Raw genomic sequence first — 13824 nt, 5'->3', positions numbered from 1 at the left:
CCCCCCCCCCCCCCCCCCCCCCCCCACGGAGGGTCTCTTACCTGCAGCTGCAGTCTGGAGCAGGGCCCCCAGCACTGGGCTGGCAGTGGTGGGCGACTCCGCCCGCCCGACAGAGAGAGAGAGAGAGAGAGAGAGAGACAGAGAGACAGAGAGAGAGAGAGAAAAGCTGGAGACTGAGAGGGAGAGCCAGGGAGGAGGGGAGGGAGAGGGGATAGAGGGAGGAGAGGAAGGGGGGAGGGACACGGGGGAGGGGGAGTCAGGAGAGAGGGAGGAGGAGGGACGGGGGAGAGTGCTGGGAGGGAGGAGGAGGAGCCAGAGACAGAGGGGAGGAGGAGGAGGCGGGGAGAGGGGAGGCTGCTTCAAGGCGGGGGAGGCTTGGGGAGGGGCCTGAGAAAGAAGGTTGGGGGGAGCCCGAGGCTCCCACCCACCCTGCTGGTTCAGCACCACAGACTAGGGACAGCGGCGGAGGGTACATGTGTCCGTGTGCGTGTGTGTTTGGCGGGGGTTGGGGGTCATTCAGAGGCATCCTTCCCCCTCCCCAACACACACATACTCTGATCCATACAAGGGCCAGAGAGGCACAAACAGCTACAAATAGTTACAGGCTCTCAGAACCAGGGGGAGGGCAAGAATGTTTAACCAGAGTCAGATCCAAATTCACAGGCGGTGCCTGCAGACATGACCTCCAAAGCAAGCCAGAAACAACCACAAAGGCATCCATTAATAATAGTAACAACAGTTGCCATTCATACCGCCCTTACCACGTGCCAGGTGGTGGTATAAATATTTTTTAAGTGATTGACAGGTATTGACACAACTAGCCCTAATAACCCTGTGAGATAATGCTATTAGCCTCATTTTACAGATGGGGAAACTGAGGCACAGAGTAGCCAAGTGGGGCTTCAGGCTCCACACCCTTAACCACTCCACCGCACACTGTCCCAGAGGAGCAAGTGAGAAGTCAGGCATCGCACCGCAAATGGCCAGGCAAGGGGCCAAGCCCTGAAGATACAAAATCCTGAGCCTTGAAGGGGACACACAGGTGCACATACATGCCCGTGAGCACACGCTTCACAGACTCACACCATCACTGACTAAACTCACCTAAGTCCCACGCTGGAGTCCCACTCCCACCCAGGACGGGACTTGATGGAGCTCTCTGCCTCGGCAGGCGGGCAGCAGGAGGGAGGCAACCCCGCCCACACCAACGGTCCATGCCCATCACCAGTCCAGGCTGGACACCATTGGGCGGGTTGCCAGGAGAGCGAGGAGATTCAGCTCCTTGCAATTTCCCACGATAGGGCCCGGGGTTCTGGGAGATGACAAGGGTGGCCAAAGACTGGTGGGCTCCTGCCTCCTAAAAACCCACCTGGTGGCTTGGTCTCCACGGTCAGTGTGGGTGGTCAGACTGTTGGGTGGACTTCCTTGGTAGGAGGTAGACGGATGGCTAGAATGGCTGTGGTCTGCCCCTCCGCCCCGGGAAGCAGAAGTCCCACCCAAACCCTGGCCCAGGGAGGAACAAGCCCACCCTCCCCACCAGCCTGGATCCTGCTCAGGAATTACTTCCCCAACCCCCCTGCCCCAGACGCTATTCTTGGCCTGCGGTGGGGGAGGGGAGAGCTCTCCTGGTTCCTGCCCTCCACTGGTCCCGGGGATACAAGCCTCTGCTTCCTTCTCCCTTGCCACAGGAGGGAGCAATTTCTATGGCCAGCCCAGCCTTGGGCCAGGGAAATCAGCCCTGTCTCAGACTCCCTGGTCACTGGACCCCCTGGGCTTTTCGAACAGGTTTAACCCTGGTCCTTTCCAGCATGACACACCCTGGGGGTCTTTCTCTCCTAGGTCTCATCTCAGTATGCCCCAACTTGAATCTAAACTCAGTTGCTTTCTGCTGGGTCTAACCTTGGCCCTTGGCACACGGTCTAACCACAGTAATTTCTGTTGGGGGGTCCAACCTCAGCATTATTCATGGGGGGGGTTCTAGCCTTAAACCCTCTGCTGCAATTTGACCGCTGCTTCCCACAGTAGTCCTTCCCACCTGTATCCTTTCCTTTCAGGCTTAATTTCTGTATTTTCCCCACTGGAGTCTAATCTCAGATGCAGAGCACCCCCCCCTGGGGTCTAGCCTCAGATCCAGGGCGCCCCCCTGGGGTCTAGCCTCAGATCTAGAGTGTCCCACTGGGGTCTAACCTCAGTCCTTTTCCTTGGCTTCTACAATCTCTTCCACATTGGGTTCACTTCAGCCTTTATGCCAGGTCCTCATTTCTAACCTCATTTCTGTCCTCTGAGGTCCACACTATGATCTCAGCTCAGTTCTGCTTCTAGGTCTGACCTTGGATTTTCTCTCTCCATATGCCCCTCCCTCCATTCTTCTGGGCGAATCCAGCACCCAACACCTAGCCTGGCACAAAGCAGGTGTCAAACACTTGCCAGAACAAAAGAATGAAGACAACTCAAAGTCCGCTTCCTCTGGACATATAAATAATCATTGGCTGACCAATTCTCATAGGGGGTGGAAGGGGCGGGGGTCGGGTAAGATCATCCCGTTTTCAAACGGGGACACTGAAGTACAGAGACAGGAGTACGCCAGCCAGGGCTGCAGGGCACAATGGGGCAGCCAGAGCAGGGGCTCCCAGCTCCACCATCCTGGTGGGCCTGGGGAGACCATTGCCTCCCTTCAGGAGGCTTCCCCACCATGATGGCTAGAGGCGATTACTCCAGTGAACTGCCCCTGGGCCTGGGGTGGGCAGCGGGTGGGAGCTCAGGAGGCTGGGGTCTCAGCAGGCCAGGGACCCGCCCTGTCCCCAGGCCTCTGTGACTGATGTTTCCTCTGCTGCACTTGATGCCGAAGCCGGGTCAGGACCAGCTCCGACGCCTGGACCAGGCTGTGCTGTGGGAAACAAGAAGAGGCCGGGGCTGAGACAGAGCAGGAGGGACAGCGGTTAGAGTGCACCGGAGCTTGGCTGCGGTGGGAGGTCGGAGAGCAGACCAGCGTGTGTGGTGTGGGAATGGGTCTCTGTGATGGGGTGAAGGTTAGACCCAGGAGGATGTCAGTGAATTTCCAGTGGGAGGAACAGAGCCTAGGCCCAAATGTATGGGTGTGAGGTTAGAACTCAGAAGAGACAGGGAAGGACCGAAACATGGGAGAGACACTACACTGTACGGGAGTGAGGCTGAGGTTAGACCATAGTGGGGGAGACAAAGGTGAGACCTTGACAACAAACGATAGGCCAATAAGGCAGAGGAGGAACCAATCAAAGTGAAAAAGAGAGGAATATGGCACATGAGGGACAGAGTGAGACCCTGGTTGGAGGGTCTAAGACTAGACCCAATAGAAGAGTCAGAAGACATTACAGCAGTGTGGCTTGAATGAAGCAGGAGGGGTGAGGGGATGCTTTGACCACAGTAAAGGGAAGTCCTTTGTCCCACAGTTGGACCCCAGCCTCTTCCACTGGGATCTAACCTATGTCCTTTCTGTTTAGGGTCTAACCTCAGACTTCTCCACTGGGGTCCAGCCTTTCTCCTTCTGCTGAGGTCTAACCTTGACCATTCCATTGAGGAACGGACTGTAGGAAAAGACCCAAGCAAAGACTGCAGAGAAGGCAGTACCATTAGCTTCTAAGAGAAAGAACCCAGGCTAGACCATACAGAAAGGGTCTTGGAGGCAGACCAGAGGCAAGGAGAAGGCAAACAATACGCTAGGAAACAGAGATAGACCACAGCCTGAGAGGTGGTGGTTGGGCCACAGGGAGAAGGTCGAGGTTAGACTATATTAGCAGCAATGGAGGGTTCCAGGTTAGACCTTGGACCATTGGAACGGTTGGCTACTAGACCCTAACAGGGGTATGGCAGTTAGACTGCTATGGGGGGGGAGGGTGGTCAAAGTACAGCAGAAGGCCAGACGACAGACCCCACAGCTCAAGGGCCGGGCCACAACAGAAAGTTCAGAGGTTAGGCCAAAGCGGAAAGGTTCAAGTTTAGTTAGATGCTACTGGAAAGCCGGAGACTGGTTGCAGGAGGGCTAAAGGTTAGACTAGACTACAGGGGAGGGTAAGTCCCTGCCTGCCGTGGAGGGCAGAGGTTAGACCGCAGTGGACGGACCAAGGTTAGGTCATGGGGGGGTGGGGGAGAGGGCAGATCTGGGCTAAACCACAGTGAAGGGAGAGAATCAGACAAAGCGTGAGGAACCGAGGACTGAGGTTAGGGAGGCTGAGGGTGGGCGGGGGCTGACAGATGTCCCGTCGGCATCCCCTTTGCCAGGACGGTGCCCTCCCGACCAGTGGCCCCCCTCTCCAGGGACCGTCCTTGGCCAACAGGAAGCACCCCCCAGAAACAGTTACTCCTTCCTCTGGGAGCGCCTGCAGCCCATGGTCCCCTTGCGGAAGGTGGGCTCAGGCTTGCAGAGCTCCCGTGGGGTCGGGCCCCTGAATCCACGTCCTCATGGGGCTTCTCCCCTGTCCCCTTCCATGTTTCCGGGGAGAGTGTGCCCTCGACAGAGGTGTGCCAAAACCCCCCGCTCAGGCTCTGCTTCAGGGGGAACCCAACCCTGGAAGCCCGGCTACCTGCAGGATGTGAACGCCCTTCAGGGAGACCACGGCGAGCTCCCTGAGCCCATCCCCGGTCAGGTCCACGTGCGCCATGGCCAGCAATGGGCTGGAGAAGCCTCGTTGCCACAGCAGGCGGAATCCACGCTCGGCCTCGGGGAGCCCCGACTCTGGGCTGAAGTACTTGTAACAGAGCAGTTCCTGTGGGGGCGGGGGAAGCAGAGCGCGAGGAGAGAGGATCACACCGGCATGCGGGGCAGAGGGCAAGGGACCGGGCGGCGGTGGTCCCATCCCCCAGGTCCCACCTGCCCGTAAGTGGCCACCAGGACTTCGGGCTGCCCATCCAGATCCACATCGGTGACCAGGCCACAGAGGACGCTGTCAAACTGGTCGCTGCCAGGCAGGAGAAGCTGGTCCTCGAGGCCCCGGCTCAGCAGGTCCCTGAGGGTCCCCGAATGCAGTGGGGAGACTGAGGTCATACCACAGCGCCCACCACCCTTGGCGGCAGACCTGGGCTCGGTGCCCACACTGCTCCCTGTCCCAGGTCTGGGCCATGCTGCTCTTCCTGACTCCCGGACCCCCTCATCTCTGACCTGGACATCGTCACATCACCAAGGGGAACCCAAATCGCTCCCTCCCAGATTGTCAACCTGCTATTCCCCGGTAGCGACACCCACGCTGTCCCCTGGAGGCCGGACCATCTCACCCCCACGTGGAGGCCCCCTTTGCTCCTTCTAGGGACGCCTCTGCCTCCAGTCTGGACGGGCACACGGCCTCCGTGGGGCCATGGGGGCTCGGTCCCAGCCTGGCCACCTTCGCTGCCCACCAGGGGACCCACAGCTGGGTTGCTCTGGCTCCTGAGAGCAGACTGGGACATCTTCAGAAATTTTGCGAGCTGGCTGACATCATGTTGGTGGCTCGAAATCCACCATGGCGGGAGCAGGTACACCCCAGAAATCAGCCAACCCCACAAATCAGGGCTTTCTTACACGCTGAGCAAGTTGATAAGCATTTGTCAACATGCTTGTCCGGGGGGAGAGCGGGCAACTCGGTTCCCACCCCAAGGCATCAAGGTAGCCCCGACAAGTTCCAGACTCAAACATTCGCACTCCCCCCTCCGGGGCATGACCACCTTGACCTGCCCAGCCCTGAACGACCTCCCCCAAGGGGACTTCGTGCTGAGGCCCCTTACCGATACACCACTGCTGGCTCCAACATGCTGGCCACGAGCACGCTGTAATCCTCCCGCTGTGGTGGGTCCTTGGTCTCTGGAGAACGGACACGATTGGGGTGGGGCCTAAGGGGTCAGGCTCCAGGCTCCTCCTCACCCCCAGCTCCGTGAGAGGAGCTGTGCTAGGGAGGGACGCTTCGAGGTTAGACCACAAGAGGATGAGGTTAGATCACAAGAGAACGAGTGAGGGGAGACGCCAGAAGGAGGAGCAGGTGGGAGGCCAGAGCGGGAGGGGGAGGAGTGAAGACCAACCCGAGGGGCAGAAGGCAGCCTGCAGAGGTCAGGCGAAGGAAACTGCCAGGGAAGGCCAGGGCACAGCAAGAGTGACAGTGACACGTCAGGGGCGAGGGGAGCCCGAGCAGGAGGAGGAGGGCAATGTGGAGTCTCCGGTGGGGGGGTGGGGGAGAACTCAGGGTTAGATCGCAGCAACAGACAGAGTGAAGAGGCCAGAGGGGGGATCAGAGGAAGTCACAGTGTGCAGACTGACGGTTAGACCACCAAGGCAAAGGCCAAAGTTCAACTCCAGGGAGGGTCTAAGATTGGAGTACAGGGGCAGGTCGCTGAAGTGAAACCTGAGAGCACAGAGGGGAGGGAGGGGGCCTGGGAGGGATGGCGGGGTGCCGACGGGCTGGCCACTTTGGGCCAGGGGCATGAATCTTGGTGTGCGGAGCTGAGCCTGCAGAGTCGACCCCCAGCCCAGGCCCGGCGCTCACCCTCGGGGGCCGAGAGGCTGAACACGATCACTCGGGAGATGGGGCCGTCCTGCAGGATTGTCCATGTCTGCAGGACCTCTGTGGGGAGGGGGAGGACTCAGGGCTCTGCCCCCAGCCCCCGGCCCCCGGTCCCGGCCCCCACCCCGGCTGTCACCTTGGNAACAGAGCCTAGGCCCAAATGTATGGGTGTGAGGTTAGAACTCAGAAGAGACAGGGAAGGACCGAAACATGGGAGAGACACTACACTGTACGGGAGTGAGGCTGAGGTTAGACCATAGTGGGGGAGACAAAGGTGAGACCTTGACAACAAACGATAGGCCAATAAGGCAGAGGAGGAACCAATCAAAGTGAAAAAGAGAGGAATATGGCACATGAGGGACAGAGTGAGACCCTGGTTGGAGGGTCTAAGACTAGACCCAATAGAAGAGTCAGAAGACATTACAGCAGTGTGGCTTGAATGAAGCAGGAGGGGTGAGGGGATGCTTTGACCACAGTAAAGGGAAGTCCTTTGTCCCACAGTTGGACCCCAGCCTCTTCCACTGGGATCTAACCTATGTCCTTTCTGTTTAGGGTCTAACCTCAGACTTCTCCACTGGGGTCCAGCCTTTCTCCTTCTGCTGAGGTCTAACCTTGACCATTCCATTGAGGAACGGACTGTAGGAAAAGACCCAAGCAAAGACTGCAGAGAAGGCAGTACCATTAGCTTCTAAGAGAAAGAACCCAGGCTAGACCATACAGAAAGGGTCTTGGAGGCAGACCAGAGGCAAGGAGAAGGCAAACAATACGCTAGGAAACAGAGATAGACCACAGCCTGAGAGGTGGTGGTTGGGCCACAGGGAGAAGGTCGAGGTTAGACTATATTAGCAGCAATGGAGGGTTCCAGGTTAGACCTTGGACCATTGGAACGGTTGGCTACTAGACCCTAACAGGGGTATGGCAGTTAGACTGCTATGGGGGGGGAGGGTGGTCAAAGTACAGCAGAAGGCCAGACGACAGACCCCACAGCTCAAGGGCCGGGCCACAACAGAAAGTTCAGAGGTTAGGCCAAAGCGGAAAGGTTCAAGTTTAGTTAGATGCTACTGGAAAGCCGGAGACTGGTTGCAGGAGGGCTAAAGGTTAGACTAGACTACAGGGGAGGGTAAGTCCCTGCCTGCCGTGGAGGGCAGAGGTTAGACCGCAGTGGACGGACCAAGGTTAGGTCATGGGGGGGTGGGGGAGAGGGCAGATCTGGGCTAAACCACAGTGAAGGGAGAGAATCAGACAAAGCGTGAGGAACCGAGGACTGAGGTTAGGGAGGCTGAGGGTGGGCGGGGGCTGACAGATGTCCCGTCGGCATCCCCTTTGCCAGGACGGTGCCCTCCCGACCAGTGGCCCCCCTCTCCAGGGACCGTCCTTGGCCAACAGGAAGCACCCCCCAGAAACAGTTACTCCTTCCTCTGGGAGCGCCTGCAGCCCATGGTCCCCTTGCGGAAGGTGGGCTCAGGCTTGCAGAGCTCCCGTGGGGTCGGGCCCCTGAATCCACGTCCTCATGGGGCTTCTCCCCTGTCCCCTTCCATGTTTCCGGGGAGAGTGTGCCCTCGACAGAGGTGTGCCAAAACCCCCCGCTCAGGCTCTGCTTCAGGGGGAACCCAACCCTGGAAGCCCGGCTACCTGCAGGATGTGAACGCCCTTCAGGGAGACCACGGCGAGCTCCCTGAGCCCATCCCCGGTCAGGTCCACGTGCGCCATGGCCAGCAATGGGCTGGAGAAGCCTCGTTGCCACAGCAGGCGGAATCCACGCTCGGCCTCGGGGAGCCCCGACTCTGGGCTGAAGTACTTGTAACAGAGCAGTTCCTGTGGGGGCGGGGGAAGCAGAGCGCGAGGAGAGAGGATCACACCGGCATGCGGGGCAGAGGGCAAGGGACCGGGTGGCGGTGGTCCCATCCCCCAGGTCCCACCTGCCCGTAAGTGGCCACCAGGACTTCGGGCTGCCCATCCAGATCCACATCGGTGACCAGGCCACAGAGGACGCTGTCAAACTGGTCGCTGCCAGGCAGGAGAAGCTGGTCCTCGAGGCCCCGGCTCAGCAGGTCCCTGAGGGTCCCCGAATGCAGTGGGGAGACTGAGGTCATACCACAGCGCCCACCACCCTTGGCGGCAGACCTGGGCTCGGTGCCCACACTGCTCCCTGTCCCAGGTCTGGGCCATGCTGCTCTTCCTGACTCCCGGACCCCCTCATCTCTGACCTGGACATCGTCACATCACCAAGGGGAACCCAAATCGCTCCCTCCCAGATTGTCAACCTGCTATTCCCCGGTAGCGACACCCACGCTGTCCCCTGGAGGCCGGACCATCTCACCCCCACGTGGAGGCCCCCTTTGCTCCTTCTAGGGACGCCTCTGCCTCCAGTCTGGACGGGCACACGGCCTCCGTGGGGCCATGGGGGCTCGGTCCCAGCCTGGCCACCTTCGCTGCCCACCAGGGGACCCACAGCTGGGTTGCTCTGGCTCCTGAGAGCAGACTGGGACATCTTCAGAAATTTTGCGAGCTGGCTGACATCATGTTGGTGGCTCGAAATCCACCATGGCGGGAGCAGGTACACCCCAGAAATCAGCCAACCCCACAAATCAGGGCTTTCTTACACGCTGAGCAAGTTGATAAGCATTTGTCAACATGCTTGTCCGGGGGGAGAGCGGGCAACTCGGTTCCCACCCCAAGGCATCAAGGTAGCCCCGACAAGTTCCAGACTCAAACATTCGCACTCCCCCCTCCGGGGCATGACCACCTTGACCTGCCCAGCCCTGAACGACCTCCCCCAAGGGGACTTCGTGCTGAGGCCCCTTACCGATACACCACTGCTGGCTCCAACATGCTGGCCACGAGCACGCTGTAATCCTCCCGCTGTGGTGGGTCCTTGGTCTCTGGAGAACGGACACGATTGGGGTGGGGCCTAAGGGGTCAGGCTCCAGGCTCCTCCTCACCCCCAGCTCCGTGAGAGGAGCTGTGCTAGGGAGGGACGCTTCGAGGTTAGACCACAAGAGGATGAGGTTAGATCACAAGAGAACGAGTGAGGGGAGACGCCAGAAGGAGGAGCAGGTGGGAGGCCAGAGCGGGAGGGGGAGGAGTGAAGACCAACCCGAGGGGCAGAAGGCAGCCTGCAGAGGTCAGGCGAAGGAAACTGCCAGGGAAGGCCAGGGCACAGCAAGAGTGACAGTGACACGTCAGGGGCGAGGGGAGCCCGAGCAGGAGGAGGAGGGCAATGTGGAGTCTCCGGTGGGGGGGTGGGGGAGAACTCAGGGTTAGATCGCAGCAACAGACAGAGTGAAGAGGCCAGAGGGGGGATCAGAGGAAGTCACAGTGTGCAGACTGACGGTTAGACCACCAAGAAAGGCCAAAGTTCAACTCCAGGGAGGGTCTAAGATTGGAGTACAGGGGCAGGTCGCTGAAGTGAAACCTGAGAGCACAGAGGGGAGGGAGGGGGCCTGGGAGGGATGGCGGGGTGCCGACGGGCTGGCCACTTTGGGCCAGGGGCATGAATCTTGGTGTGCGGAGCTGAGCCTGCAGAGTCGACCCCCAGCCCAGGCCCGGCGCTCACCCTCGGGGGCCGAGAGGCTGAACACGATCACTCGGGAGATGGGGCCGTCCTGCAGGATTGTCCATGTCTGCAGGACCTCTGTGGGGAGGGGGAGGACTCAGGGCTCTGCCCCCAGCCCCCGGCCCCCGGTCCCGGCCCCCACCCCGGCTGTCACCTTGGCTTCGCTGGTCCACGTGGGCAACTCGGACATAACCATTCTGACAGCCGAGGGCGGAGAGTCGCCGGGATGTGCCAGGGAGGTTGTGGACGTCAAGCCAGAGGACGCTGGTGGGTGGGCGGGGGACAGCGGAGCCGGAGGGTGTCACTGGGTCCTGGCCCCATATTCAGCCTCTCCAGGGGCATCTACCCCCTTCCTGTGGCTCTGGGACCCCGCTGGAGAGTCTGATTTCTCTGAGGTTACCCCTACTGCCGCCCTCTTTCTCTGATTTCCCTGAGTCTGTTTCATGCTTTCACCACCGTTGGTGGTCACTACCGTTGACCAGCTTCTCTGAAGTCACATCCGTGGCCTGAGTTTTCTGAACGCCCCTCCCCTGCCCAGTTTCTCTGAGGTCATCTCCATTCCCGCTGTCCCTGAGGGTTTTCCCATCCGATTTCTCTGAGGCCACCTGCCCCGGGCCCCACCGGCCTCTTTCCAGGGGGCTCTCTTACCTACTGGTCAGGTTCGTGAGCTCTGGGAAGAGGTTTTCCACTGGCTGTTCTTCAAACTGATGGAGCCCCTCGTTCTGAGGGAACCAAGACCAACCCCCCCCCACGTGGGAGTCAGTGACCGGCTTCATACCCAGCACCAGCCCATGGCAACCTGGGCAGGGCCTTGCCCACCGCGCCTCCCTCTGCCTTACCTCCTTGTACAGATGAATGGCTGGGTCATTCCCACTCAGGAGAAACACTGTCTCCAGTTGATTCCCAACCTGGACCCTAAAAGCAGAGAAATCTAGAGCCCAAGTGTGGCAGAGTCCATGTGTAGAACTGTCCAACCTCAGAATTGCAGAAACCTTCTGTTTCCAGGGCCCTTACCTGCCAGAATCCTCATTCTGGGTGTGGATTCAGGCATGGAACATGGGGCTGTAGGGTTCTAGAATACTAGAACCTCTTTAGTCTAGAACTCCGGTGTTCCAGAGGTTCTGTTTTCCATCTCCTTTGAAATACTCGAAGTTCTAGAAATTACCACCATGGACATTTGGACTCATAAAATAGCAGAACATCCAAATCCTAGAATCCAGAACATCGGCTTCTAGAATTCTCACCTGCTAGACCAGAGGCTGACAAACTATGACCTACAGACCAAATCCAACTTAGCTTCTATTGCTGTAGAGAAAGTTTTACAGAAACACGGTTACAACAATAATTTACTAGTGTCAATGGCCATCTTCTTGCTACAGTGGCAGACTTGAGTGGTTATAACAGAGAGGGTCTGGCCCTTAACAGAAAAACTTGGCCAATCACTGTGCTGGACCACTGGTGTCCTAGAATGGAACTCAGAGCTCTAAAGTGGAATTTTCATACTTTGGGATTCTAGAAACCTCGCCTTCTAGATGGTCTGTCTAGATGGTATTCTGTCTCCTTGAAATTGGAGAACACGGAATAGGAGAATGACTTTATCACTACAGAATCTCAGAATTACCAAACGGCAGAACTGTTAAATCTTGGCATCTCAGAGCTTATGACCCTAGAAAACTTAGCGTCTCTGGATCTTGCAGGATCCAAATCCAGAACACCAGAACCTACAAGTTCTAGATGTCTAGAACACAGGTGCTCCATCAGCCCTCGGATGAGCTAGTTCAGGGCCGAGGCTGGTCCACAGCCACTAGAAAAGCACAATGCTCTAAAAAACAAAACTAGAGCCTGACGCTCTATGGGCAGGTTTGCTGCCTCGTTTGCTAGAGCCTCCCTACTACACACACGCGTGTGCACATAGGCGCACACACACACACTCAGTTGTATTACCCCTGCAGCTTACGTACTCTGCATGGCACAGCTGGAAAGGCGTGAACTGCAGCTCCAGGTTCAGGCAGCTCTCTGTGAGGGGAGCACATGCAGATGGGACTGGGGACCCGACAGGTGCCCCCTCCCATCTTTCCCAACCCTCCTTCCCTCGATGCCACACTTACGGGCAATGGAGTCAAGGTTGTACTCAGAGCCTGGCTCGTAGTCGCAGTAAATGTTAAGGAAGGGGCTGCCCTTGTCCCCTGAATCCTGGGGTAGGAAACTGGCCTCAGGGGCGAGTAGGGGCAGCGAGAGGGATTTGGGTCAGATGCAGTGGGATCGCAAGGAGGGAATGGGTAGGTGGAGGGGGCCTGGATACCTTGATGAACGTGATCCCCACCACGAGGCCCCGCTTTGGGGGTGACTTGTTGAAGGTGTCAATGGAGACAATCTCCGCGTCCACTGGGAGGGGACAAAGTTCACGTCAGGCAGACTCCTGACCCCTATATCCCCCATCACGGTGACCCCTGACCTCTAGGGCTCACTAATCTCTGGCAATTACCATCATCTCTGGGTCCGTGTGAATCCCGATCATCATAACCGTGGTAGAAGGGATCCTACCCTCCGGGTCTGAGGAATCCTGAACCCTACCAGCTGACACCGATGCCTCCTGATTATCAGCCTTGATCCCTTTCAGTCACCCTGATTCCATTCCCTCATCACGGCGCTCAGAAGCCTTCTCAACACTAAGTTCGAGGCCCCCCAACCCCATGGCGCCACGCACCGGGAATGTAGTTGAACTGCAGCTCCTTGGCCACCGGCCGGATTTTCTGTCGGAGGTCTTGGTAGCGGAAGCCCAGCACCTTGCCTTTAAGGGTGGCGGCCAGCAGCTCCCCGCGCCCGCCGGCGCCGCCCGCCAGCCCGTACACATTGCTCTGCGACGAGAAGCGCGTGAAGCTATCCTCGCGCAGCGGGCAAGGCCCTGCGGCCACGGCGGCCTCCCCCATCACGCCCCTCAACCACTCATCCCCGGCAGCGCCCGCCGTGCCCCACTCCACCCACCGCTCCCGAAGCGACCTGAACCGCCGGGTGCCCGCACGCCGCGCAGACTGATGACGTAGAGGCTGCCGTCGCTGCCCTTTACCAAGATGGCCACCCGCCGGGCCGCCCGGGCTTCCTAGAAGGCTGCCCCATCGCGCGTGCGCGCTCCTCGCCGCTCCTTTTCAGAGTCAGGGAGGGGGTTGCCCCAGGCCGGTTGTGGCCTCAACTGGGGAGGTGGTGGGACTCGCTGCGGGCTGTGTGGAAGTAGAGCAATAATCCTAAAACTCAGTATAGCCCTTACGTGCGAGAACTGTTCTAGGCGCTTTCCATCTATCGATTTATTTCAAAGTCACAAGCAGGCTGAGGTAGGTACTGTGTTTTATGAAGGAGTGGAGGCTCGGGAGGTAATTTGTCCGCGATCGCACAGCTGGTAAGCAGTGGAATCCAAACAAGAGAGCTCCCCAGTTTGTTATTTTAATCACCTTCCCTTTAAAATGGTGGAATGCATTCCTACCCAAGGAAAAAGGATCTGTCTGTCCTGGCAAATAACCACCTCCTTCACTGAATACCTACTTTGTGCCAGTCATGTTGGCCCCGATTACCTCTGAATCCTGACAACCACCCAGCTGTTGTTCCTCTGCATTCATTTACTCAGCATGTATTGAGCACTTACTGTGTGCTAGGTCATCCTTTACACATCAGTCTCAACGAACCCTTCCAACTCTGCAAAGGAGTTTATTATCCCAATGTACAGAGGATGAAATTGTGGCTCTGATGTGACTGGACGTTAACCTGGCGTTT

The 13824-nt window shown here is 58.4% G+C and overlaps 2 protein-coding genes across 3 annotated transcripts in view; both read right to left on the bottom strand.

Moving 5' to 3' along the window:
- The window catches only part of SLC8A2 (solute carrier family 8 member A2), a 30466-nt gene extending 30267 nt beyond the window's left edge, over positions 1-199 (bottom strand). For both annotated transcript variants that reach the window (XM_034638603.1, XM_034638602.1), the window contains exon 1: positions 42-199. The gene's annotated coding sequence lies outside the window, so the exon portion shown is untranslated. The remainder of the gene's footprint in view (positions 1-41) is intronic.
- A 1817-nt stretch (positions 200-2016) lies between these two features.
- Positions 2017-13079, bottom strand: KPTN (kaptin, actin binding protein). The gene is made up of 12 exons (XM_011229657.3): positions 12767-13079; positions 12362-12444; positions 12168-12252; positions 12021-12075; positions 10899-10974; positions 10708-10781; positions 10214-10323; positions 10060-10137; positions 9310-9385; positions 8423-8558; positions 8136-8318; positions 2017-2887 (listed from the first exon to the last, which is right to left on the bottom strand). The coding sequence occupies exons 1-12, from the start codon at positions 12987-12989 to the stop codon at positions 2759-2761; spliced, it is 1308 nt and encodes a 435-aa protein (XP_011227959.2). The 5' UTR covers positions 12990-13079; the 3' UTR covers positions 2017-2758.
- Positions 13080-13824: the final 745 nt, after the last annotated feature.

The sequence above is a fragment of the Ailuropoda melanoleuca genome, chromosome 12 (genome assembly GCF_002007445.2).
Source record: "Ailuropoda melanoleuca isolate Jingjing chromosome 12, ASM200744v2, whole genome shotgun sequence".
Classification (NCBI taxonomy): Eukaryota; Metazoa; Chordata; class Mammalia; order Carnivora; family Ursidae; genus Ailuropoda; species Ailuropoda melanoleuca.
Note: the sequence above shows the minus strand (reverse complement) of the source record. Positions and strands in the feature narration are given on the sequence as shown.